Source organism: Echinops telfairi, unplaced genomic scaffold (genome assembly GCF_000313985.2).
Source record: "Echinops telfairi isolate 266 unplaced genomic scaffold, ASM31398v2 ScPeMD7_7409;HRSCAF=8447, whole genome shotgun sequence".
NCBI lineage: Eukaryota > Metazoa > Chordata > Mammalia > Afrosoricida > Tenrecidae > Echinops > Echinops telfairi.
The window spans coordinates 1,151,247-1,175,456 of NW_022111309.1; the positions used below are offsets into that span (position 1 = coordinate 1,151,247).

At 39.2% G+C, this 24,210-nt stretch overlaps 1 protein-coding gene across 5 annotated transcripts in view; it reads right to left on the reverse strand.

Moving 5' to 3' along the window:
- The window catches only part of MEF2A (myocyte enhancer factor 2A), a 110,451-nt gene that overhangs the window by 22,656 nt on the left and 63,585 nt on the right, over positions 1-24,210 (reverse strand). For 3 of the 5 annotated variants that reach the window (XM_004709849.2, XM_030887370.2, XM_045296486.1), the window contains exons 4-7: positions 18,534-18,671; positions 15,154-15,376; positions 13,465-13,524; positions 293-480 (exon numbers count right to left, since the gene is read on the reverse strand). In XM_004709849.2, the coding sequence (XP_004709906.1) occupies positions 293-480; positions 13,465-13,524; positions 15,154-15,376; positions 18,534-18,671 (609 nt within the window). Of the gene's footprint in view, positions 1-292; positions 481-13,464; positions 13,525-15,153; positions 15,377-18,533; positions 18,672-18,736; positions 18,869-24,210 lie in introns of all 5 variants that reach the window. The other 2 variants (XM_004709851.2, XM_004709850.2) reach the window with 1 other exon arrangement.

Genomic DNA, 24,210 nt, shown 5'->3' on the forward strand with positions numbered 1-24,210 from the left:
GCGGGGAGGGAGAGGAAAAATGAGGAGCTGATGCCAGGGGCTTAAGTGGAGAGCAAATGTTTTGAGAATGATGAGGGCATGAATGTACAAATGTGCTTTACACCACTGATTTATGTATGGATTGTGAAAAGAGTTGTATGAGCCCCTAGTAAAATGCTTGAAAAGAAAAAGAAAATAGTCTTCTCTTCAAATGCTTCTTTTGAATAGAAATAATAATTAAGAAAATACCTAGATTCCCCAAAAGAAAGTAATAGTTATAAAACCCGCAGTTTAACACAAAGGCTCAATTTACCAATGGAGGCATCATGCCTTTGCTGGAAGGCGGGATAACAACTCGAAGATCTGGCTTTCGACTGTTCATTCCAAGATTGCTACCACCAGGAGGGGGGGGGGACTTTGTAGGCATGATTTTGCCTAAGCTATTTGCACCAGTAGTTCCAATCAAGTTTTGAGATGCTATTGAGTTTACAAAGCCATTACCTAGAAAAAAATAAATAGAATTCATTAGCATTGGAAGAATCATTAAAACACTTTGGCACAAATATGAACCAAGTTTTTTTCCAGTATAAGCTACAGATTAATTTTATAACAAAACTTAGTAGCTAAGCATATATTTTTGATACTTTAAAAATAAGCCAAGAAAGGTAATCCACAACTGAAATATATGTAACGCTTAAGACTAATGTCACTTTATTTTCCAGTTCTACTTATTAAATTGACTTAGAGATACTTAAAACCCAATACATGCTTCTAATAGACCTTTTCATCCTGGGGGCCAAGACCAAGGAGTTATAAGAAAATGCCTGGCACTGGCTCATTCATTCATTCATTCATTCATTCACCTGACAGCAAAGACCACTACCATTAGGTTCTGGGTTCAAGGCCAGGTATTGAGGCTACTCCTTGACTGCAGGTTACTTGGCACACAGTTCTAAGGTCTCTTTTTCACCAGACAGATTTTCCTTTTGGCCCTACTTCTCTGTCAGTTCTTTCAAATGCTACTAAGGCTTTTATTACATATTTATCATTCATCTGACTTGAATCATCTTATTTCTATTTTTAACTTTCTCCAACATAAATAACCCTCTATCTCTCTTAGATGAAATAAGGAAACAGGTATATTGTGTTACATGCTTTACCAAGTGACCTATCAGGGCTTTATTCTTTATTGTGATTTAATTTGCTGTGGAAACTGGTATTTCTGTTAACTTTATGGTACGATTTCTTGCATTGTTTCAATTTACTTTTGAATGAATATATATTAAATTTGAGATGAACCTCCTTTGTAGCTATTGGAGCTACCATTTCACTGCAGTTTACTTACCACACAGATCTAATTCTTCATTTTCACCAGCCATCAAGCAGCTTCCTGTATATTGCTAAGCCTCACAAAATATTGGGGCTAAAAAAACAACAACAAAGAAAATTTTCTTTTCCCTTTTTACTAGGCCATCCCCTGTGACGCAGAGTTCACCCATAAATTACACAGGTAGCGGTAATTTTCAACCCAGATATTCGGAGGATGCAAAGGGTATCTCAGATAATTCCATGAAGAAAATAGGACTTAATAGAAAGTTCCTATTACATACCCCCCCCAAAATTGTGAGATTAACATTAGTACGTATAATGTTTTTCTTAATTCTAGAATGCATGCGTGTGTGTTTTCAATATATACTGTGGTAAGATCGATTTACTTGATTTAAGCTCAATTCTGAAGGGTAAAGCAATATTTCCCCTCAAATACACTGTTAGATGATGCAAAGATATAATTTAGAAGAACACATTATCAAGAAACATTAATATTATTTTCCCATGTGAATTCTATGATGATCCACAGTAACTCATGAGAATCAAATTACAAGTGTGAAAGAAGATCTGAACGCACAGTATTTCTTGTGTAAAGTCAGAAGTTTGCAGCAGATAATTACCACTGGATGACATAAGAATTAAAGTATCTCTTCTACATCAATAAGCCCAATCTAACGTACCTGCTGTTTAAATGTGTTTACAGTTTGGTATTTTATTGCCGTAACACAGAAATGACAAAACAATCTGTAAAAAAAACACTCACCAATACCTACAGAAATTTCCTAAAGCTAATCTCATTTACAGTCCTACAGTGATGAAAGAGACGACTTATATCAGTCTGGCTCATATCGCAGAATGAATATAAATCACAGCAGCTATAATAATGTAATCGGGTGGTCTTTAAAGTATTCCATGACCTTATGACTATGCTTCTTTGTGGCTGATGATGTCAATGTTTCCCTACGCATCCATTCTATAAGTTGAATTAATGTGCAGATTTCAAAGGATTCTGTAAAATTCAAAGAAGGCTTAATAACCAATTTTACCATTTTAATAAATGCTTAATAAAAATCTGATAAGCTTTCAACTAATAAACAAACATGAATTTTTTAAGTTTATAAAATTAATTCATTTGTATAAAGAATGGCTTCAGGTTTCCAAAATTTAAAAAAATCATGGGCTTTTAAATACTTGATGGCATATTAATTGGATTTAATAAAAATTCCTGTATAATGGTGTGGTGGTTACATAATCTGGTATCAATTTGAGGATTCAGAGTGAAGGGGTGGAGCCTAGCCTATCAATCAGATCACAGCCACTGAGGCCTCTGTGTGGGCATGGCCTTCTCCTGAGGATTCTGGGAACTCCTGTCTTCCTCCTTGGAGGCAGGAGACACTGTCTGCTCACTCCCTGTGAGGCATCGCTGTTGAGAAGACACATGGAGATAGGCTGATGGCTGGAGAAGCCACGTAGAGAGCCCTGCCAGCACTGAGACACTTACATCATCACTGGATCTACAAGACTTTCGACCCACTGCCCTGTGATTGTCCTGAATTTGGCATCATTGCATGGCAATGTTTTATGCATTGTTTTATAAGTCTGAAGAGGAATTTATAGATTGGTATCAGACATATGGGCCATTATAGGGTTTATGGACTTGATCTGGTCTGAGCTGGGATGTTTTCTCAATATTCAATTGCTCTTGAATATAAAGCTCTTTTTTATCCACAGATGTCTATGAATTTGTTTCTTTAGTCTACCCAGACTAATACAGATGGATAAAAAGAGATCCTGTCCATTGGCTGTATGTAATGCTTGTACGATCCTGGGTCTTCTCTTTCGGAACACTCTATACGCCTTCTCAGTGTCTCTTTGGCAGGCAGCCCAGATGAAGCTTTATTTCTACTTCTCTTTCAGAGGCTTCATCATCCCCACGGCTTCACCCAGCAGAGATCCTCGAATCTGTCTTTCTCCTTGTTTCTCTGACTTCCTGGTGCATATTCAAGCACCTGGTGGTCACTTCCTACCAAATACCCTGCCATCCTTCATCACCCACATCACCACCTTCACATGCTTTGTTAGCTCTTCTTTATAACATATTTTACCTCATCTCTCTCTTTGTATTGCAACTGCCTCTGCTACATTAGGACCTTCACTCCATGTTAACAATTCTAAGAACTTCTTGATTCCTTATAATTCTAGTCCAATATATGTGTTTTCTCTTTCTCAACATGGTTTCTAGAAATGAGGTTGTTGGATGTGAGATTCTACTTTATGCTTAGTTTTTAAACATTAACCCAAAGTTAAAATGAGTCTCCAAAATCATGTGAATACAAAGTCACTGAATTGAATATTAAGTGGGGAACTATAGCTAGTCAATCAGAGATTACCCTAAGAAAGAGCTATAGAATATACAATATGTACAAAACTGGCAAATTTGATTTGTACAAATATTAACACAAAAGGAAAAATGTTTTATGTAAAAAATGGACAAATGTTCAACTTCACAATAAAAATTTTATGATTATAAGAGTATCATATCAATATAGCATCATATGAAGTTCAAAAAATAGAAATACCAATGTTCCTATATCCAAATATAACTATTCTAATCAATATGGATTTTTCCCTTTATTTTATGTGCATAGCTTTTACAGTTTTAATTTATAACTAAAAAAGAATTCAGTTGAAAAATATTTTTACTTAATTTTTATACTGTTGAATATGGTTTATTCCTATTACCTTCTACTATAAAGTTATAATAAATCTTAGCATATTTTAAAATATTTCTTTAAGAAGATTTCTAAAAAGATTACTGGGCTGGAGCTTTTGGAAGTATGAACACTTTTATAACAACTGAAACATCTTGCCATAATCATTCCAAAAAGATTTTAACTAAATCATTTAAAAACTAATTTTAAAATATTTATATAAGTATTTGTAGATTATAAAGTTGTTAGAAATGTGGATTATATCTAAGATGTTGATTGTAATAAATAATGCTCAGCACATACATTTACATATCTCTTGGTACTAATGATGGATAGATTTATTTCTTTGCACCACATAGGAATGAATGAAATTGCCGTATCGTAGAATACACATATCTCAGCGTTAGAAATCATTGCAACATTGGTTGTACCAATTTGTACTCCTACCATCAGTGTATGAGAGTTTCTGTTCCACAGCCTTGTCAACTCTGGGTATCTATTTCAATTTCAACATTCATTTTGTTATAGGTATGCATGCAGTGCTATTTTGGTATAATGCTTTGTGGTTTTAATTTTGTATTTCCTTTATTAGAGATTGAGCGTCTTTTCACATATTTATTAGAGCAGAGTACAGCTGCTTTCATGAAATGCTGAGGGAACATCTGGGGAACCCTGTCTGACCGCCCTGGTTTCTAGGCTATCACCACACGGCCGAAGTCAGCCGTGGCTCCATCCTCTATCCCTTGTTGTCTGATTCTTATGCTTTGTCCCTCCCACAGTTTCCTCTACTTTTCAGCTTGGTGTGTTCATTCATTGCAATAGCCAAATAAAACTCACAGACAATATCGTGCGTATGAGGTTTACTAGGAAGTTAGTTGCTTACAAAAACTCAGGAAACAATTATTCAGACAGAATAACCTTTTCTGAGCTGTGCTCACAGGAAAGCCTCTCTCTGGCCTTTGGCCTCTCAGCCACAAAATCCATTGGCCTCTGCCCTGTTTGTGCAATGTTACACAGCTCTTTTGGGGCTGCTAATGCTTGCTCAAGGTGAACATCACTGGCATGAAGGTACTCAACTCTAGCTTTGTTGTCAGCAAACCTGCTGCTACCGTTGCTGGGCGACACTGAATTGGTGCATAGCAACCCTACGTGCAGCTGAGTGAAACACTGCCCTGCACCGTCCCCATAACTGTTATGATTGTTGCGACCGATATATCAATTCAACTTGTCGAGGGTGTCTTCCTCTTTTACACTGCCCCTCTTCTTTACCAAGCATGATGCTCTTCTCTAGGGCCTGGTCTCTTTTTCTGGATTTCTCTGCTTTCTGCCAAGGTCCATCAGATGTCAGCAATGATATCCTTTGCTCCATGTCCTCTCCTGAAACGAGCCTAACCCTCCAACAGCTTCCCGTCAATGTACTGCTGCCACTATTGTTGATGATCTTCAGCAACACTGTATTGCATGCTCCTTCAATGACATTGCTCTGTAATTTGGGTCATCTTGCTTTAGCATGGTGCAATGAACTGGCCAGTACTCATCTCCCACATTTCTTGTCAATTTGCTTGCAGTGCTTCATCGACTTGTTGAGATATTTCCATTAGCAATCAGGCAGTCCCTGATAGCTTGTTTTCTGTCTAGTGCCTGCAGGGCAACACAGATTTTTCTTTCAGTACCATTGGCTCTTGATCATATGGTACTGTTAGGGTTCTGGATTGGGATACCTCAGTTCTTGCTTCGCTGGTTGAAAGAATTCATGCGGCAGAAGCACGTTGCACAAGGCCGCGTGGAAGCCGCGCAGGAGTTCACGACTGAAGGCGGAAAACCACATGAAAGGAATACAGGAACAGGGGCACTGAACCCCGCTTGTGGAACCAGGAAATCCAGGGGCCAAGGAAACTGAGTACGCTTTGCAGAAAATATGTACTTTTTGAAACTATTAATTCCTGACACTCCCCATTTCCTCATAAAAGTCACTTGGATTACAAACACGTTTCTGCTGCATGAATTCTTTCAACTCAGTGAAGCAAGAACCGAGGCGTGCCAATCCAGAAACCTAATTTGGGTGCTACCTGACTTGGATATAAAGCTCTGGACTCCACCTTTGAGGTAAGCGGGCTCGAGAGAAACGCTCCTGTTTCTGGAGCGCTTTCGGGAGCTCTTCATTTCAGATCTCACCTCACCACTTCTCTCAGACTCGTCTGTGAACCCTACGGGATTCAATCCTGCCCTTTGGAGTTTATGTCCTGTGCAATTCCTGCCTCCATATTTCACTATCTGCACCTCCTAAAAACATATTTCCCTCTAATGTTGCCAGAAGTTTGCTGCCTGCTGGCCCCATACTGTTCCCGCACGGACCCTTCTACCTTCCTTTGCTGTTCCGGCACATTTCGCTTGTGTTGCTGCCTCCCTGGTAACCACCACACTGCTGCTCACTCGTGCTGTTCACACTGGTTGGTCTCTCTGTAGGAGACCCACTCCCCACACTCTCTCCCCTCAGTCCCCCGGTTATGCCACATTATTGCAGGACAGCAGAACACACGATTCTCTGCTGACCTTGCCAAGATGGCGTCTCTTGCTCCACCTCCTGGTCTTTCTGGCTGGCCAGTCCCAGCTGGTCACTCGCCCCAGCCCCTTCCCGGTTTTCAGGCTAGCCCTGCCAAGTCCCCACGTTCCTCCCAGATTGTCACTCCTCCATTCCCGTTTGCCTTCTGGTCACTCCTGGCTCGCCTTCTTCCCCCGGCTGCTCCGGTATGTTCCCCTGGTCATCCCGGTTCTTCCAAGGGTCCTCCCTCCAGCTTATAGATAGCCAGATGCAAGGAAATGTCTTGTTTTCTTGAGTTTAGCTGTTTTGGGTTTGGTCTTTTGTTTTCCTGCCGGTTTTTAACTTATGCCAAGTTTTGGCAAAAGGAATTTTGGAAGGTCACTAAACAATCGTTAATCTTCTTGTTTCCAAGATCACACAAGTGGCATTTTAAGCCTAACTATACCACCTCCCTTTTGCCTCCAGCATCGGCACAGTGGATAGGTTCATACACCGGGCTAGTCACATCCCTGGTACAATCCCGTTTCGTTAATGTATACCCAGCCAAGGATTCCAGTTTCCCTAGAGTGACTGCATTCAGATTGAGCCAGAAGGTTCCTGCCACCACTGGAGGTCCTGGTGGCTCACCCAGGCCAGTGAACCCCTCCAAAGGTCCTGAAATGCCACCCCAAAAAGTGGCACCCGAATGCCTGGTTTGCTGTCTGAAGAACCGCCGAGCCCCAGCCAGCCAGCTAGCGCTGGGTCCTGACCTACCACCATGGATGGAGGCATCTGTCCAAGAGGTTCCACGGCGTTCTGGAACCTCAGGTTGAAAAACCCGGGGCGCCGGGCAATTTAACCTTTTTGCTGTTTTTGTTTTCTGGAATGGGCAACCAGGAATCCGTTCCCAGAGGGAATGCTTCTGTGCTACACCCTGTCTGTTGGTCTAGATTTGATGCACAGATGCTAATGAAGTGGAAACTAGACTTATTCTGCAACTCCTTCTAGCCCAAGTGCATTCTCAGTGATGGCGAATCCTGTCCCTCCTCCTCTAATACAGCCTAACATGTAAAGGATGGGAAAATGGAGTGAAACCCCTTATGTCCAGGCATTTTTCTTCTTGAGAAATAGTAAGGACCTTTGTTCTAGATGTAGGGAAGACCACAGATGTTTGACTATTGCCAGGAGAAGTAGAAGGAATGGTGCTAGGTATGTAAGTATTGGCCATTATAGGTGATCAGCGCCCATCTACCGCTTCCCAGGTTACAAGCCAGCCCCATGTGTCAGTGTTTGGGACACTGGACAAAGGACTGCCCTAACAGAAACAGGGCATGCTGTCATTGTAACAAACTGGCCACTGGTAGCGCTCTGTCCTATGGGAAACGCCCAAGAGAGTGGTCTGCTAACAAGTATGAAACTGCTGCCTGGACTGAACTGTCCAGCTGGATGGCCTAGCAGCAAAGGGTTCCTGTCACTGGTCTGGAACCCTGGTTGGTTGCGCATGGATGTTGGCAGGCAGGCCAGTACATTTCTTCCTCCTTGGTACTGTCTACTCAATCCTGACCTCCTTCCTCAGACTCTAAGCAGTAGCTTGACACTTAAGCATAGCTTATCATCATCACCACTGTGCTTGGAGACTGCAATCCTCAGGGCAAGTTGAGAGAACTAACCAACTCTTGAAGCTAACCCTCAGGAAACTGACACAAGAAACTCAGATGAACTGGAAAGATGCACTGCCAATAGCTCTGTTAAGTCACAGAATTGCCCCATGGCACCCTACATGTTCAAGCCTCTATGAAGTGTGATATGGGCGACCTTTCCTTATCTAACAGAGCCAGCTATAGATCCTGAAGTATCCTTAATACAGCAATATGCCATTGGAGCAGCCCAGTGCCAGGAAGTATTCCATTAATATGGGCTTATTCATGGCCCAGAGGGAGGAAAAACTAGCCCCCTTGTGCCTTCCTGGAGACCTACGTCTCATAAAAACGTAGAAGGACAGGGCCCCCAGTTCCCAGCTCCAGCCAGTATGGAAAGGTCCCTTCCCAGTGATTCTCTCTACCCCAACTGCTGTGAAAGTTCTGGAACAGAGTGCTTGGATCCACCATTTATGGGTAAAATTGTGGAAGCCATTACAACCTACTCCCTCAGACATAGATCAAACGGAGCAAGGTAAGCACACATGTGAACCATTAGACGGCTGTAAGATGGCGTTTCATCGGCACCCTGAGACAGATAAGTGCTCTGCAGAAAACTTTACCTCAGACCCACAACAGTCTTTAAGCTACTATGTGCTATAACACGATTCCTGTGTTAAAGTAAAATTTCAAACTATGCCTATCAATCCAGTGTTAACAGCAACTCCTGAGATTTCCTTTTGAGTCTTTCAGTGTAAAACTAACCTACACTTCCATGAACATTGCCATCCATAGCTTTTGCCCTAGCCTCACCTAAACTGTTCATTCACTTGTTTTGTTTCTTCCAGATGTTGTCATATTACTAATGACACTGAGCTAAGTTTGCCACCTACCCGGCCCCTGTCCCTTGCCCAGGATCACCAACCCCCAATCTCATCCACCATGGGCCCTTAAGTGGATGACAACCCCTCCCAATAGAGTAGGAAGGGCGTGGACCCCAAAGCCCACTTCGCGTCCAGTAACAGCAAGAAGTATCCAGAGATGGTCGTCACCCAGAATCCCCAAAGATTTGGATCCATACTCCTTCTGTGCGGAAATGTTAGGTAGCCAGACAGGGATTAAGGGTGGCTGTCTCCCCAGTGCATGCATAGGGCCACAACAAAGGGGTTGGAAAGAAATCAGGCACACTTAATTAGACACCTATGGAAAAATCCAAACTGAGCATGCACAAACTAGACCCACTTAGGTGCAGGTGAAGCTAAACCTGGATGCACAACCTGGGTCCATGACATCACACAGGTAGGCCTAAACTCAGCCAATAAAGATCAGCCGATACCCTCAACCCCACCGCCCCAGTCAGGTGTGCTTAACAGCAGAGGGTGGGATTCTCTCCCACGTGCAGGCACACATGTGCCACTTTCCTTTCAGGCCCCTCTTGACCTCTGGGATTTCCTGGTTCTGCATGTGTGGGTCTGTGCTCCTGTTCCTATGTTTTTTTTGGTTCCCATGCAGCCTTATATGCTTTTCTGAAATAGCATGTACTTTTTTGAGGCTGTAATATATAGAACTTCCCTTTTCCTCATAAAAGTCACTTGGATTACCAAGGGTTTGGCACTATACTGTATCCTAATTGGGACAGATTTGACCCGGAGATGCTGGAGCAACCGGAGCGGATTTTGTTTAGCAATTCCATCTAGCTGCAGTACATTCTAGGTGGTGCGGAATCCTGGTCAAAGAACTGCACACTTTCCCTTCCAACCCTGGTTCAGCTAGAACATTTCTGTGGGAGGATGGGGAAGTAGGAGCATCTGTACTATTGAGGAACCGTAAAGACCTTCCTTTCCAGTGTACACAGGACCCCCAAGGGGCCCTGAAGCTGAAGGCTACTCAATCCCCAGCTCTGGGGCCTCACCTTCAGATTCTGAACCTGTAGAGGCTGGGAAAACAGATGAATCTGCCAACATTCTACCCTTAGTAGAGACAGCTGGAGAGTTTGGTCTCCAGGCCTTTCGCCCTGAATGAATTTTCTGGTGTGTATCACAAGTGGACTGAAGTCAGGTAGGCAAAAAGCCATTCATTATGCCAAAGTGACAGCTATCCATCGGGGCTGGAGGGAAGCCCCAGAGGCTTCTGAGAGCAGCTAAGAGAGGCCCTGAGGAATCACACTGCTGTAGACGTAGATTCCTACGAAGGGCAAGTCATACTCAGGGACAAATTTCTCACATAGGCCGCACCAGGCATTTGGAAAAAGCTCCAGAAGTTAGTGCAGAAGCCCGAAGGAGTTACCCCAGAAGAGATGGTTGCTGGGGCTAACGCAACTTTTACAATAGGAAACAGGAGGGGGAGGTGCAGGATCAGGAGAAGGAAGGACATCAGACATGCCCAGGTACTGGCCACACTTGCTAACCAATGCTCATCAGCTGCCTCCCAAGTTTCCAAGACCCATGGCCAAAGTGCCAAGTGCAATGTGTTGGGAGTGAGGCCATTGAGCATGGAACTGCCCTAAGTGGAATAGGCCCCTCCGAGGGCCATGCCACCACGGAAGCAAACTGACCACTAGGTAGTCCTTCATCCTATGGCCAACAACCAGGAGGGTAGGCACCCCCGGACTGGCCAGTGAAGCAGCAGGAGAGAGCTGTAGCGGGTCTGGAACCTCGGGTGAGCAATCAATGTGGCAAGAAGGTCAGTAGATGTCCTCCTAGATACTGGGGCAGCCTATCCTGTCCTTAACCTCTTCCCTAGACCCTGGACACCATTCGTGGGTGGAATTGTGCACACAGTTGCACCCAGACCCCTCAGAAGCGGAGCATAGACAAGTACCCGAGAGCTGTTGGAGGGTGTTTCACCGCCACCTAAGACAGATAAGTGCTCCACAGAAAACCCTACCTGAGACCCACCAGTCTTTATGCCAGTAAATCCTTTTACACAATTCCTGTGCTTAAAGTAAACTAGCACTCATGCCTGTCAGTCCTAAGATTAGTTTTCTAAACTTCCCGTGACTCCAGCCCACACCTCCAAGGGCACTGCCCTCTAACAGCCCTACCCAAACTGTCCACCAGTTTTGTTTCTTCCAGAAGTCCTCAGGTTACCAATGTCTCTGAGCCAAGTGTGCCAGCTCCAGAATCACCAGCTCCTGGACCATCCCAACCTCACCCATTAGGGGCCCTGAGTGGACAACCCCTGCCAACAGAGTAGGACGTGTGTACACTCAAAGCCCCACTTCGTGCCCCTTTTGCCAGCAGGAAGCAGCTAGAGATGTTGTTGTCCAGTACCCCATATGTTAGGTTTCTGGTGGGAATACCTCGATTCTTGACTTCACATGAGAAAGAATTCACACTGATCCCTGGCTTGTGATCCACGTGGATTTTTATGAAGGACAGAAAAAGTTTCAGGTTTTACAGTCACTGAACACGGGCAACCTCATGGGACTGCACACACACGTGGCAGCCTGAGGCCAGAGAGAGACTGAAGTAAAGCTGAGCAGAAAGCATTGAAGCAGCCAAAGGGAAAGAGGGCCAGTGGGCTCCAGGTTCTGGCCTTTAGGGCCCTCGGCTGGGAGGCGTGGTCGGCGATACTGGTTGACCCCATTGGCTGAATTAAGCCCACCTGGCCTAGTTTGGGGCCACCCAGGTGTACCGCCTCCCTGGCTCAAGGGCCTGAATTTGGAGCTTGCCTAGTAGATGCCCCTTGCCCCTGCTCTAGCTACCTAACGAAACCACCCCAGAAACCTAACATAAACAAGGCAGAGAGTAATTTGTAAATACACATCTGAAAACTACAATTATCAGTAAAAATGATATAGTATAACTGTGAAATAACCTAAACCTAGAATGGCATGTAAGAGAAGGTTTTAAATATACACACCTTTACATATATGAGGGGCTTCCAAAAGTTCATGGAAAAATAGGATTATAATAGGATTTTTCCATCCATTTTCTCAAACCCCATTCATATTTATCCTTGGTGATTTATTCAAGTTTTGCTTCAGCCCCATTTTCTTTCTCCTTGCTTCCTGGGAATAATTTTGTATGTTACACCTTTTCTTTATATCTGCTGGGTCTTACCCTTTTAAAAAAATTTTTCTTTTTGTGACTCCAAGGTTCATTCTGCATATTTTCTTGGACCTTATCTTATAGACTTTACCAATTTTCTCTTTCGTTTTGTCTATACAGTTATACTCATCCGCTGAATTTTTAATACATTTAAAAATAATTTCTACACTCTAAATATTTCCAGTTCTCTGTTAATACTTCTCTCTTCTCATTATTTTTCATTAAGCCATTCAACCATTTCCATAATTTATTAAGGCATAAGGCTTACATTTTTCTGGATTGAATATTGCATTTTCACACAAATAACCTTCTGTTTGTTTGCCAACTGCTCTCATCCCTCAGGAGGTATTTTTGTAAATGCACTATGCTACCTTTCCCCCTTAAACATGAAAAACAATGCAACAAAAAACTCCACCTCCCAGGAGGAGGAAGTAGTTGGTTCATACAAGTAGAAAGCATAAGGCATCTGCATAAAAATACAGTACATTCAGTCAGGAATTCCTTTAAACGATCTTTTCATATGTATCTAATAACATGTCTTAAGCAGGGAGGGTCTACTTGATCTGACTCGATATAAAAATTACAATTGTGAAAAATATGGTTATTCTAGTAACATCTTTGACATATATGCCACATCAAATCATAATATGCTTTCACTAGCATTTCAGAGTCAGCAGGTACATTTATAAGACATATCAACTCCTAGTGAAATTTACCAAAGTCCCTATTTGCCTGCAATTATGGTCAAGTATGACCGTCTACGTATGACCTTAACTCTCTTTGTATTTCCAGAAATAGGTCTACCATTTCTTCATATACTAGTAACACTTGATTCTATTATAAGACAGATTAGTTTATTAACAGTCTAACTTTAGTGAAGAGATAAAAAAAAATACAGAAAGTTTCTCAAGAAGTTGTCTCAATGTAAATGTTATTATACTAATGCAATTCAGTCTTTACAAAAGATACTTATTAAATGAATGAGTAACTGAGTAACTGAACTCAAGGCCAAGATGTAAAGGAATAAAAACAGAAATGTGGGGGAAGAAATATAAGCAGAGTGAAAACACCACTCAGAAGGAATTTCAGATTTCAAGGCAACTTGTCTACTTTAGTCACATATTCCCATTGCTGCTTCTTCATTTCAATCTCGCAGAATACTTTTTCAAGAACAATATTCCTCTTGCCTGGATAGTATGGATGCTCACAAAGTGAAACAGTAGAAATACACTCACCCACTGGGCTGCTTCCAGCTCCATTTGGCACTGTAAGGTCGGAAGTGTTCAACATCCCACCTAACATAACAGCATGATAGAGAGATGTTAGAGAAGAGAAAATGAATATGAGTTAGCTATCTTACATGAGACACACTCACTGAATACAGGCAAGTCCCCGACCTCCCACTTAAAAAAAACAAAACAAAATTAAAACTGGTGCAGTCTAATCATGACATTAATATGTAATTGGACATAGTTATGTATTAATTTGCCTATTAGGCTCATATTGATAAGAATAGGGACAATTCTCATGGCCTTAAACGTTGATGAAACTCTGGATGACAGACTGATGCAATAAATGCATTGCAAATTTATGCTGAATGAATGAATCAGTTTAGGCAAGAGAGATGGAAAAACACCCTAAATATCAATCAGACAAATCTATTCCCCATACGGGTATGTATTCGCTTACCATCCATTTCATCAATATCTGACTACATACACATCCGTACTCCCACAACGTTGTTTTGTTTTTAAAGGGAAAGTAGCTCACTTTTTGTTTATTATTTCTCCTTGCATGGAATTAAAAGGAGCCATGCTGAGGCAGTGGCTAGAACACCTGGCTGCTAACCAAAAGGTAAGTGATTGAAACCCATCAGCTGCTACAAAGGAAAAAGATGTGGCAGTTTGGTTCCATAAAGATGCATAGAATTGAAAACGCTTTAGGATGGTTTTGTTAAAACCCTCATAGGGTTGCTATAAATCAAAATCAATTTGATTACAATGAATTTTACTGGTTTAAACAATTTCAAATCCAGATTTTTGTAGCACTGAACCACAAATCAGATATAGGCAGGTGAAGCAAAGGGTACAGTTCCCGTGTGTGCTCTTGGCCTTTGTTCACTGGGCAAGTGTCAGCTGGGCACTCCCCCCTTGTTTTGGCTCTATGCCCACCCTCTCTCCTTCTCAGCCCCTGCTCCTCCAGCCCCGCCAACAGCTCCAGCAGCAGCAGTGAGGATGAGGACAACTGGAAATGCGTTCTTATAAGGTTGTTTGATTTTTCAAATATGATTTCCACCATATTTTACCACACATGTTCCCAATCACATACTGTTCTACTTCACAGAACATGTCACAGATGTTGAGTAATGCACACTTGTATTTCCAACACAAATGCCGTACAGGTGGTGGTGGTGTCGGCGTGTCCATTCTCAACTCCAAGTGACCCAATGTGGCAGAGCAGAATTTCCCCACAGGGCTCTGGAGGCTGTTATCTTTACGGGAACAGACTGTTCATTCTTTCCCTGTGGACCCGTCGAGTGGTTGAAATCACTAACATTTTGGTTAAACAGCAGCACAGCACAAATGGTTGCCCCAACAGGGATCCTTACGTGGCTAATGCCCAACTGAAAATTCTTGCTTATGATAACCAAATTAAATTTTCTGTCTGTAAAAAAGTATGGCTTTCTTATGAGAAGTTTATAGAGGGCAGGCTCTTTATTATGCTCTACTTTGCCTGGCTGAGTGTTACAGCCATAGGAGAGGTATAATGAAAAAATAATTTAGTATGGAATCAATCACATTGCAGTGATTCTACTCAATATCAAAGCAACAAATGAACACAGCAGAATATATATATTTTTATGTTAGCAATTAATTTTTCCTTCTCTTTGTTAAGTAATCAGCAGAGTAGACATTACTATATACCTGCATTGCCAGTACTTGGTGGTCTCTGAGGGGCTCCTGGGGACACATTCCGATGTAACGTGGCTTGAGGTGGAGAAAGAATGCTTGAAGAGTCTGTTACCGCCGAGCTAGATGTCAAAGACGGGGACACAAGTGAGCTCCCCGGATCCGTGTATGACAGGGCACTAGGGGGGGCCACAGGGACTGTCACCGCCATTGAGAAGTTCTGAGGTGGCAGACCAGGCTGCGCAATGAAAGAAAAAAGGAAAGAAAGGGTTAAGTTTCATTGTCACCGATACCAAATAACTTAAGAATCTTAATTAAACATGGTACTTCTAGAAATTAAAGATAAAGGTGGAAGTCAGTTCTTAACTTTATTTTCAGATGTGAGGCGTTTTCTTTCCATTATACTTTTAACCTGAATTATGACTTGACAGGTACCTTTTCCATAAAATTTTTATACATTGCTATCATATATACTAATATAAATCTACATTATGTATTTCAAATATTCACAAGGATAAAATTAGCGATTATAACCTGATTTACTACAGCACTACCATTTAGACATTAAATTTTTATTATTGTTACCAAGTAAGCAAAAGTTAGCAACAGTACATTACTATGACAGATTCTAAATATAACAAGTGGACAAAGTATTTTCATTTAATATCAATTTAATACGTGAAACTTGGGACATTATTTTAAAAGTCTAGGTCTGATTTAATTGAATGACATTCTTAATGGGCAAAATTAAAAAACGCTCAAGTCATTATAGAATTATAATGTGATACAATGAAAATGCAAAGAAACTTTAAACAACAAAATTAATTACTAATTGATGAAATAGTAAAGAATTTTGATATGAGTTATTTTAAATCTTATTAAGATTATAGGACAAATGTGATAAAGACTATCTTCCCATCCTCCAAAATACATCACACTTATTCCTAACTATACTCATGCTTTTCTCATATAAATCTCTTAGAATATTTAATAACAATGATAATGAACAATCTACTGATTAATCAAAAGTAAAAGGAGAAAAAAATATTCTTTCTCCTATAATTAATAAGAGTGATTTGCATAGTAACGTAACTGCCAGTTTAAAATTGGAAATATATATATGTTTTGTACTACTTTCAACAGTAGTTTTCAGAAGAAAAACTACACTAATTATCAAATATAGAAGATATGATTTTTAAAAGTTCAAAGTTAAAACAATTTTATTCCTGTAGTATTTTTGCAGCTTAATTAACTGACATTCTCTCATAGTACCCCTACAAGGTTTATTTTGTTTGTAAAGCAGTAATTTTGTTATCACATAAAAACTCCCTTATAGAATTCCTTTAGAATTCCTTTCCTTATAGTGTAGGTCTTTGAATCATTATTTATGATGTATTCTTTGGGGCACATGAAATTAAGAAAATTATTGCTACCAATTAAATAAGTATCAGATTTCGAGCTAATTATGTGCCATGACACTTCTAATACATATAGAAAATTAGAAAATGACATCCAGAATAAGTATTTTAAGTAGTTCTTGCCAATGGTGAAAAGAACTTCAGGCTAGCAGAACTCTTGAAAGAACTATCAAGTTCAGGAACATGAACTCAAATAAGTACTGTTTCACTATGATTAGATGGATGAGCAGAGCAAAAAAATGTATATCAACTATTCATTTTGTATTCATTTTAAGAATATTGCTTCTTTAAATCAAAATTAAATCAAGCGAGTACTTACAGTATAAGGTAGGAGTTTGGTACTATCCAAATGGAATATTTACAAAGCACAGAGCCAAACAGGCTTAATTGTGCAAGTATTTTAACAATTATTCAAAGTGAAAAAAAGGAAAGACCCTTGACAAGATGGACTGACACAGCGGCTGCAACAATGGGCTCAGACACAAGAACTATTGTAAGGAAGGCACAGGGCCAGGTGTGCTTTTGTTGTTGTAGATGCAAAATAATTAAGTTTAAAACCAAGACGAGTGTGTGTCAGGGTTGTATCCTGGCACCATACTAATTCAATCTGTAGATACTGAGCTAGATGATATAAGAAGAATGTGGTATCAGGATTAGAGGAAGGCTTATTAAACACCCTTGATGTGCAAATGACAACTCTGCTTGCTGCAAGTGAGGAGGACTGGAAGCACTTGCAGAGGAGGCTCAGGACTTGCGGGCTTCAACATGGACTACAACTCAATGTAAAGAAAATCAAAATCCCCACACCCGGCCCAATAGGTAATATCATGCTACCATGACATCATGGATAAGAGGTGGAAGTTGTCAAGGATTTCATCTTGCTCAAATCCATAATCAACGCTCGGTTAAGAGATCAAAGAACACACTGCATTGGATGAGTGTGCCACACAAGGCTCTTCAAAGTATTGAAAAGCAAAGATGTTACTTTGAGAATTAAGGTGTGCCTGATCCAAGCCACATTATTTTTGATTGCCTCATGTGCAATCAAAACTGGACATTGTACAAGGAAGGCCGAAGAATCTATACATTTAAAGTATGGTGCTGGTGAAGAATACTGAAAGTTCCATAATTCAAAGAACAAACATCTGCCTTGGAAGTACAGCCAGAAAGCTCTTTAGAGGCAAGGACAGTGAGTCGTTGTCCACTGCACTTTGGCCATGTTATTAGGAGAGACTGCTGTTATTGGGTGCCATGGAGTCAGTGCTGACCCACATTGACTCTATGCACAACAGAAGAAACCACTGCCCGATTCTGTGCCATCACAGTGTTCCCGTGCTTACACCTGGAAAAGGATATCATGCTTGGTAAATAGTTGTTGCTCTGACTCAGCAACACTATGTACAGCAGAGGGAACTGCATCTCAGTCCTGCACCATCCCCACATTTCATCTTATGTTTGCACCCATTGTTGCAGTCACAAAGTCAATTTTTAAATATCAAATTTATAAAAAGATCACTTTACATTTTAGATTTTCATGAACTCAAAATTTTAAAAAGTATTATTTGATCTACTCAATTAATGTTTTTTAAACAAAGGGAGGGAAAGTAAAGTCTTACATATCCCCTACAGTTAATATCATAGAGTACTAGAGCTGCCTGGGCCTTTCATATCCACATGAGCCAAATCACTCATTTGCAGATGAGGAACCTGGAATCTCAAAGGCACCTGGAGAGTAAGGAGCAAAGAATGGAGTGGGTCATTTTCTTTTCACATGTACTGTGAGGAAACGGACTACATAAGGTTTCAGAAATTTAATTTAAAAATTCTATAAAACCAAAATAAAAATTAGTAAAACAGTAGTTTGTTTTTTTCCTTTTACTTATTGTTGCCATCGCTCTCTGTGAGCATAAACAAGATGAAGTGTGGTCAATCGCTTCATGCACAGAATGAAAGCACAAACCATACGTTAGTACTCACTGCGATTTTATGATTCCTCATCATATTATCAAATTCCTCATTAATTTTTTTGTATTTTTCTTCTGTGTGTGGAGTGAGCACATAGGAAGTATCAGGGTCTGGGCTGTCGCACCCTCTGTGTTCCTTCTTGTTCAGAGCCTAAATAATGAAGTTAACAAAAAGGATCAACAAATAAAAAGTAGAGGTAAAGTAAAAGTACTTACAGGGCCTCGTTTGAAAATAAAATCACTATCTTCATTTAGTTTGCTGAATCTGTCCTCCGAGAGTGGACTGTGCTCAAAATAATCGTCAGCATCAGGGCTCTCACAACCATTAAGGCCTTTCTTTCTTAAAGTCTGAAATACAATTGGAAAATTCACACACAAATAATACTAACTTGCCATGAACTTTTTTTTTTTTTGTCAAAATTTTAAGAGAGCACAGACTAAATGAATTACACAAGAGCCACTGAAATGGTTTAAAGTGATCACAAATGCATTCTCATTTTGGAAATAAGGTAAGGTTTACATAAAATAAAAATAAATGAATGCTTCTCATCCTTTAAGAGAAAAGGAATACTTACTTGTTTGGGCTCTCCCATCACAAGCTACTTATACCATACTAAATTATTCACCGCTCTCAGTTACACCTGTATCTAATTACATCCTGATAACTTATATACTAGGGCCAATTAATGTGAGACCTAAGATGGAAATATGTCAAAATGATGCTTTGACATGTTAACAAACCAATTTCCTTTATCGAAATTCCTTTCCATCTAAGAAACTTTACCCTGTTTACCTGAAAGAATTCACACAGAGGCCCAATACACATAATTTAACTAATTTGTTTCTGATTAGTAACATTTTCATTTTCCTACTTAACTTTAAAGGGTAACAAAGGTCATATGTTGTGTGTGTGTGTGTGTGTGTGTGTAATATCACCTGCGCTGATTGTATGCACATTATATTATTAATGACTTTATATATTTTTAAATGTTTAAATATAAAAAGTATCTACCTTGGATAACTCTATAAAGCTCCTTTATGAATTCATTTAATTTATTGGTTTTCTGGAGAACTTTTATGAGTGTCATCAAAGTAGACCCTACATTTTTCTCTCCCCTCATCTGGGGAGAAATAACAGCAAACAAACAAACAAAAGCTGTGTGATATCTAACTAACACAATGGGTTTTCTTCTTTCTGTTTTTAAACTTACAGTGTCATCATGAAATGAACGGTTTCATTTTTAAAAGAATAAATTTAAAATCAATTAAGCTGAATATATGTGGAATATTATGGCTTATATTTTAAAATGTTGTTATATGCTGCCCACTCTGACTTATGGTGACTCTGTGACACGGCAGAACTACTGATTTCAATAACTTAAGGTTTAAGACTTGCTGATTTTTATAATCAGCCACTAATAAGTATTAGAAAGTTAATAAATGTTACCAAGTAGCTCTATGTAGCAGAGCTTACTCAATTAGGGAACAAATTTTATTTTTAGTAATTTACAATAAATCCTACTATTCTTTAAAATATGACTGATAATAATTATACTAATTTCACTTTTTCCTTGAAAGAAGTAGAATGTGAACATGATATTTGAAGAGTGGAGAACTATTTTGATTTTCTGAAATTTTACTTATTTAGCTTGGTTTTCATCACATGCATAAAGAACCATAGGCAGTCATTATTATAGATATGTACCTACCTTATCAAATTACCTGGCATGTATTAGTAATTCCACACACAATGCCTAAAGTTCCAAACACATTAAACTACAACATTTGGCAAGCACTACATCTGTTATACCAACATCTGTCCCATTGCATTAAGCAATGCGGATCTAACAAATCACATGACCATTTATGTACACTTAGCCATAACAGGTTTAAACACTAAAGGACAGAGATAATCCATCTTCCCCCAATCGAAGTATTAAGTTCTGCCTGCCAATCTACTGCAGGTTGCTATCAGTAGTGAAAAGGTTAACATTTAGAATACTGGACCACATTTAATTCTCCTTATCGATACAGCCCTAGAAATACTACTTATAAGTAGATTTTGGTAAACTCATGATACTGCTTACCATATATGCTCATGTATAAGCTAAGTTTTTCAGCACATTTTTAATGCAGATTTTGTGGTAAAATTAGGTGCCTTGACTGATATTCGGGTCAGGTTATACTGGAGTAAAGGTACTTAAACATCAGATTGGAGAGTGTACTTCAAAAATAAATTAGCATTTGGTACTTTGTTATAACTTTAAGATTATGAACAATTGGTTTATTTCCATTAAAAGCTCCAGATACTTCCTCATTTTCAAATACTTTTATACTAAATGTTTCATAATCTTGCTGCTCTTGACATGAAGTGTCAATCAATAAACTTTCCAGACAGTAATCAACATTTCTAACCGATGGAAGAAAAAGAATGTGGTGTTTATTCCACAATTACATGTGCCAGTAATTTTTACTCTATCATAGTCGGGTTAACCCTACTTGTGTGGAGAGTTTTCAGTATTTCTAGTTCTGCAAGCCTTCCCTTCAGATGCTGTATCAACTAAGCAGAGAACACGCGAGAGCACCTTCGTGTTTGAGATCCCACTTCTGTTTCAGTATCACAAAAACATGAAGACTAACGACCATACAGAGACTTGCTCTGTCTTTGTAGCATTATCAAACAGTGCAATAGTGGGTTTTTCTTGTGTCATTGGTACTGAAAAGTGGAATCTGTCATACAGTAACAAGGCAAGGAGAGGGCTATGAGAAACAGGCACGTTTCAGCTTTACAACCCAGTAGCCATGTCAAACAGAAAGAAAACTTGTGCAATGAAGGAACAGTTTGAAGGTCACCAGTATGAGGAATCAGGTGCTAAGTGGGAAAATAGTGACAAAGAGTACTAATATTTATTTGTGTGCAATCTATGGCTATTATTATTAATTATAGTGTTGTACTTTAAAATAAACAAAATTTTAAATTCTTTATTTCTTAAAAATGTAGCAGGTCTTCAGTGTCATTTTAGTAAACTTAAGGGACAAATTGTGTCTAAAATAATTTCAGATTTCAGTATCATTCACCATTTACATTATCTTAGCTGTTTTTCTGAAATTAATTATATTCTATAACATATTATTATTATAAATTGCTTAAGGAATATGTGATTACAAATTAGTCATAACTTTAAGCTGACTTGACAAATCTATACTCTTAAAAAAGTCATGTTTCAAAAGATATTTAAAAGTTCTAATTGGAAAAATTACTTAAATGAAATTATAAAAATAATGCACCTATAATTCTCACTAGTCTTCATAAGAACAAAATTTTATTTTTGGAGGACTAGTTAAGCTCCTATAAAAATATTTTTCTATTTGTCATAATAAAGTTAAGTTTCTATTTTGATTTTAAGGTTTTTTTCTCTTTGTGATTTTGGGCAATTTAGATCCTATATTCACAGGGGTATTTATGGTACAAAATGTAGGTTTTAAATAGAGATATACTTATTTAACATACTTGTCAATGGAGGGATACCTCGAGGGTTGAACAGCTCCAACGCCAACTTTCCACTAATGAAACAGTGAGGTCTGAAAACAAAATCTGCTTGGTGTTTGTAACTTCATTCAAGTCTAACTGAAAGTCTGACGTGAAAAAAACCTGTGTCGGCAGAGTAACTTACACATTACGTCTCGCTGCAAACACAAAGGGGTGAGGCTTCAGTCTAAATGCTGCTCTAGTTCAAACACACAGTGCTTGAGTTAATGCTTTAAAACATTTGTCTTTATGTTTTGGGGGGAGCGTGTTATTTGTGCAAAATATCATAACCATGACTCCAAAGAAAGTTAGTGGTGCCAGCTGTAAAGAAAACTGTGAGAACCACAATAGAGTTAAATAAAATCACTGAGAAATTTGAATCAGGACGGCTTTTGTCTGATTGGTGGCTGAATACAGCATGGCTAAGTCCACATTATCAGTATTTTTGGGATGGGGCAGGGTGATTAAAGCATCTAATGAAGCTAAAGGTGTGAAATCATAGACACAAAACAAAGAACCCAGCCCATTGAAGGGACTGAAAATTCACTGTTAATTTGGATAAATCAAACAACTTGATGGCGATAGCCTATCTGAGACAGTGATATGCAAGAAGGCTAAAAGCCTCCATAGGAATTTAAAGTCCTGGAAAAAATGAATTTATAAGTTTAATTTTTTGGCTTCAAAACCAATTATTTGGTTTTTCATTACTTCTTATGGGAAAAAATGTCCAGCTCTCAAGCCTTTCGGGGCTCAAACATGAATTTGGAATAAACTGAAGTATCACTATATGATGTAAGAACAAATTGTGAAAAACTTTTAAATGAACCAAAAATATCACTAGGCATCATTAATAGAAAACTATGCATTGTCTAAGCCACCCTCTTTTAAGTTGCAAGGTTTTCTATCCTGTAAAAAGTTAGTCTAGGAAATCCACAAGGGCAATTCTACTCTGACCTATAGGGATACTGAGTCTGAATCACCTAGATGGTAGTGAGTTTGGGTGTTTTGGTTTGGATTCTAGGGAGCCTGTATCTTTATTGCTTTGAGCTATTTTACAGCTCTAAAGATTAGACTAATTTGTAAAAATCAATAGTAATACAAATAATGTGTTTATAAAACAAAGAAAAGGGCAATGGTTCAAACTTACCAGCTGCTCCAAAGAAGAAATGTAGGCAGTATGCTCCCATAAAAAATTAACAAAACACCAAACAAACCAAGCCTGTGGCCATAAATTAATTCTATAGGTTCATAGTGAACCTATACGATAGAGCAGAATTGCCAGACCCTATCGAAGAAGACTGCCACATTTCTATCCGGCAGATCTGCTAGTGAGTTCATATCATGAAAATCTTTCAGTTAGCATGCTAGCACTTTAACCACTGTTCCACCCTGTGGGACAGGTCTACTTTGTCCAATAGTGTAACTAAGACTTGGAATCAACTAGAATTTCACTTGTTTCTTTTATAGACATTCACATAAATTCCATCCGGCTAGAGGTTCAATTACTTCCTTTACAATGAAAGAAGCCAGTTTATATCTACGAATTATATTTAATCCAGCCTTCTCGAGATATTTATATAGATGGATGTTTCCAGAAAAAAATCTATTACCTTTTAATTTCATTTTTACATTAACTTTTTAAAGCTCCCACTTATGCATTGGTTCTTTGGATTTGCTTGTTAACTTGTAGCATGTTTTCTAGTTCTCCCTGTAATTAGACTTAAAAATCTTAGACTTACACTGATCTCTGCTTGAGGATAAGCAAAGTTACTGCTTTGAGGGTTGCAGTGCATACATACCCATGTAATAAACATGGGCTTATTTCAAACAAAATGTCTGAATGTATCTCTGTGATCAATGGATCACTGCAGACAAGTTATCTCAGCTATTCACTTGTCTTGGTCTCCTTAGGATGCTTTTTAAAAATTTGATATTTTGTGCAATAGAAAAAAATATAATTTTGAGGTCAGGGGTAATACAATTCTTTGTTACACAGATATCTTTCCCAAATCACTGAAAAGTTTCTGTCTCACATAAAACAATTATTTTAAGATGGATCAAGCTTCTTGGAAGGTCATGGAAATCTCAAAAGAGAGAAGACCACCAACCCGGACATCAACCTTGATGAATGAAGAAACTGTGCATTAAGTCCAGAAGCCCG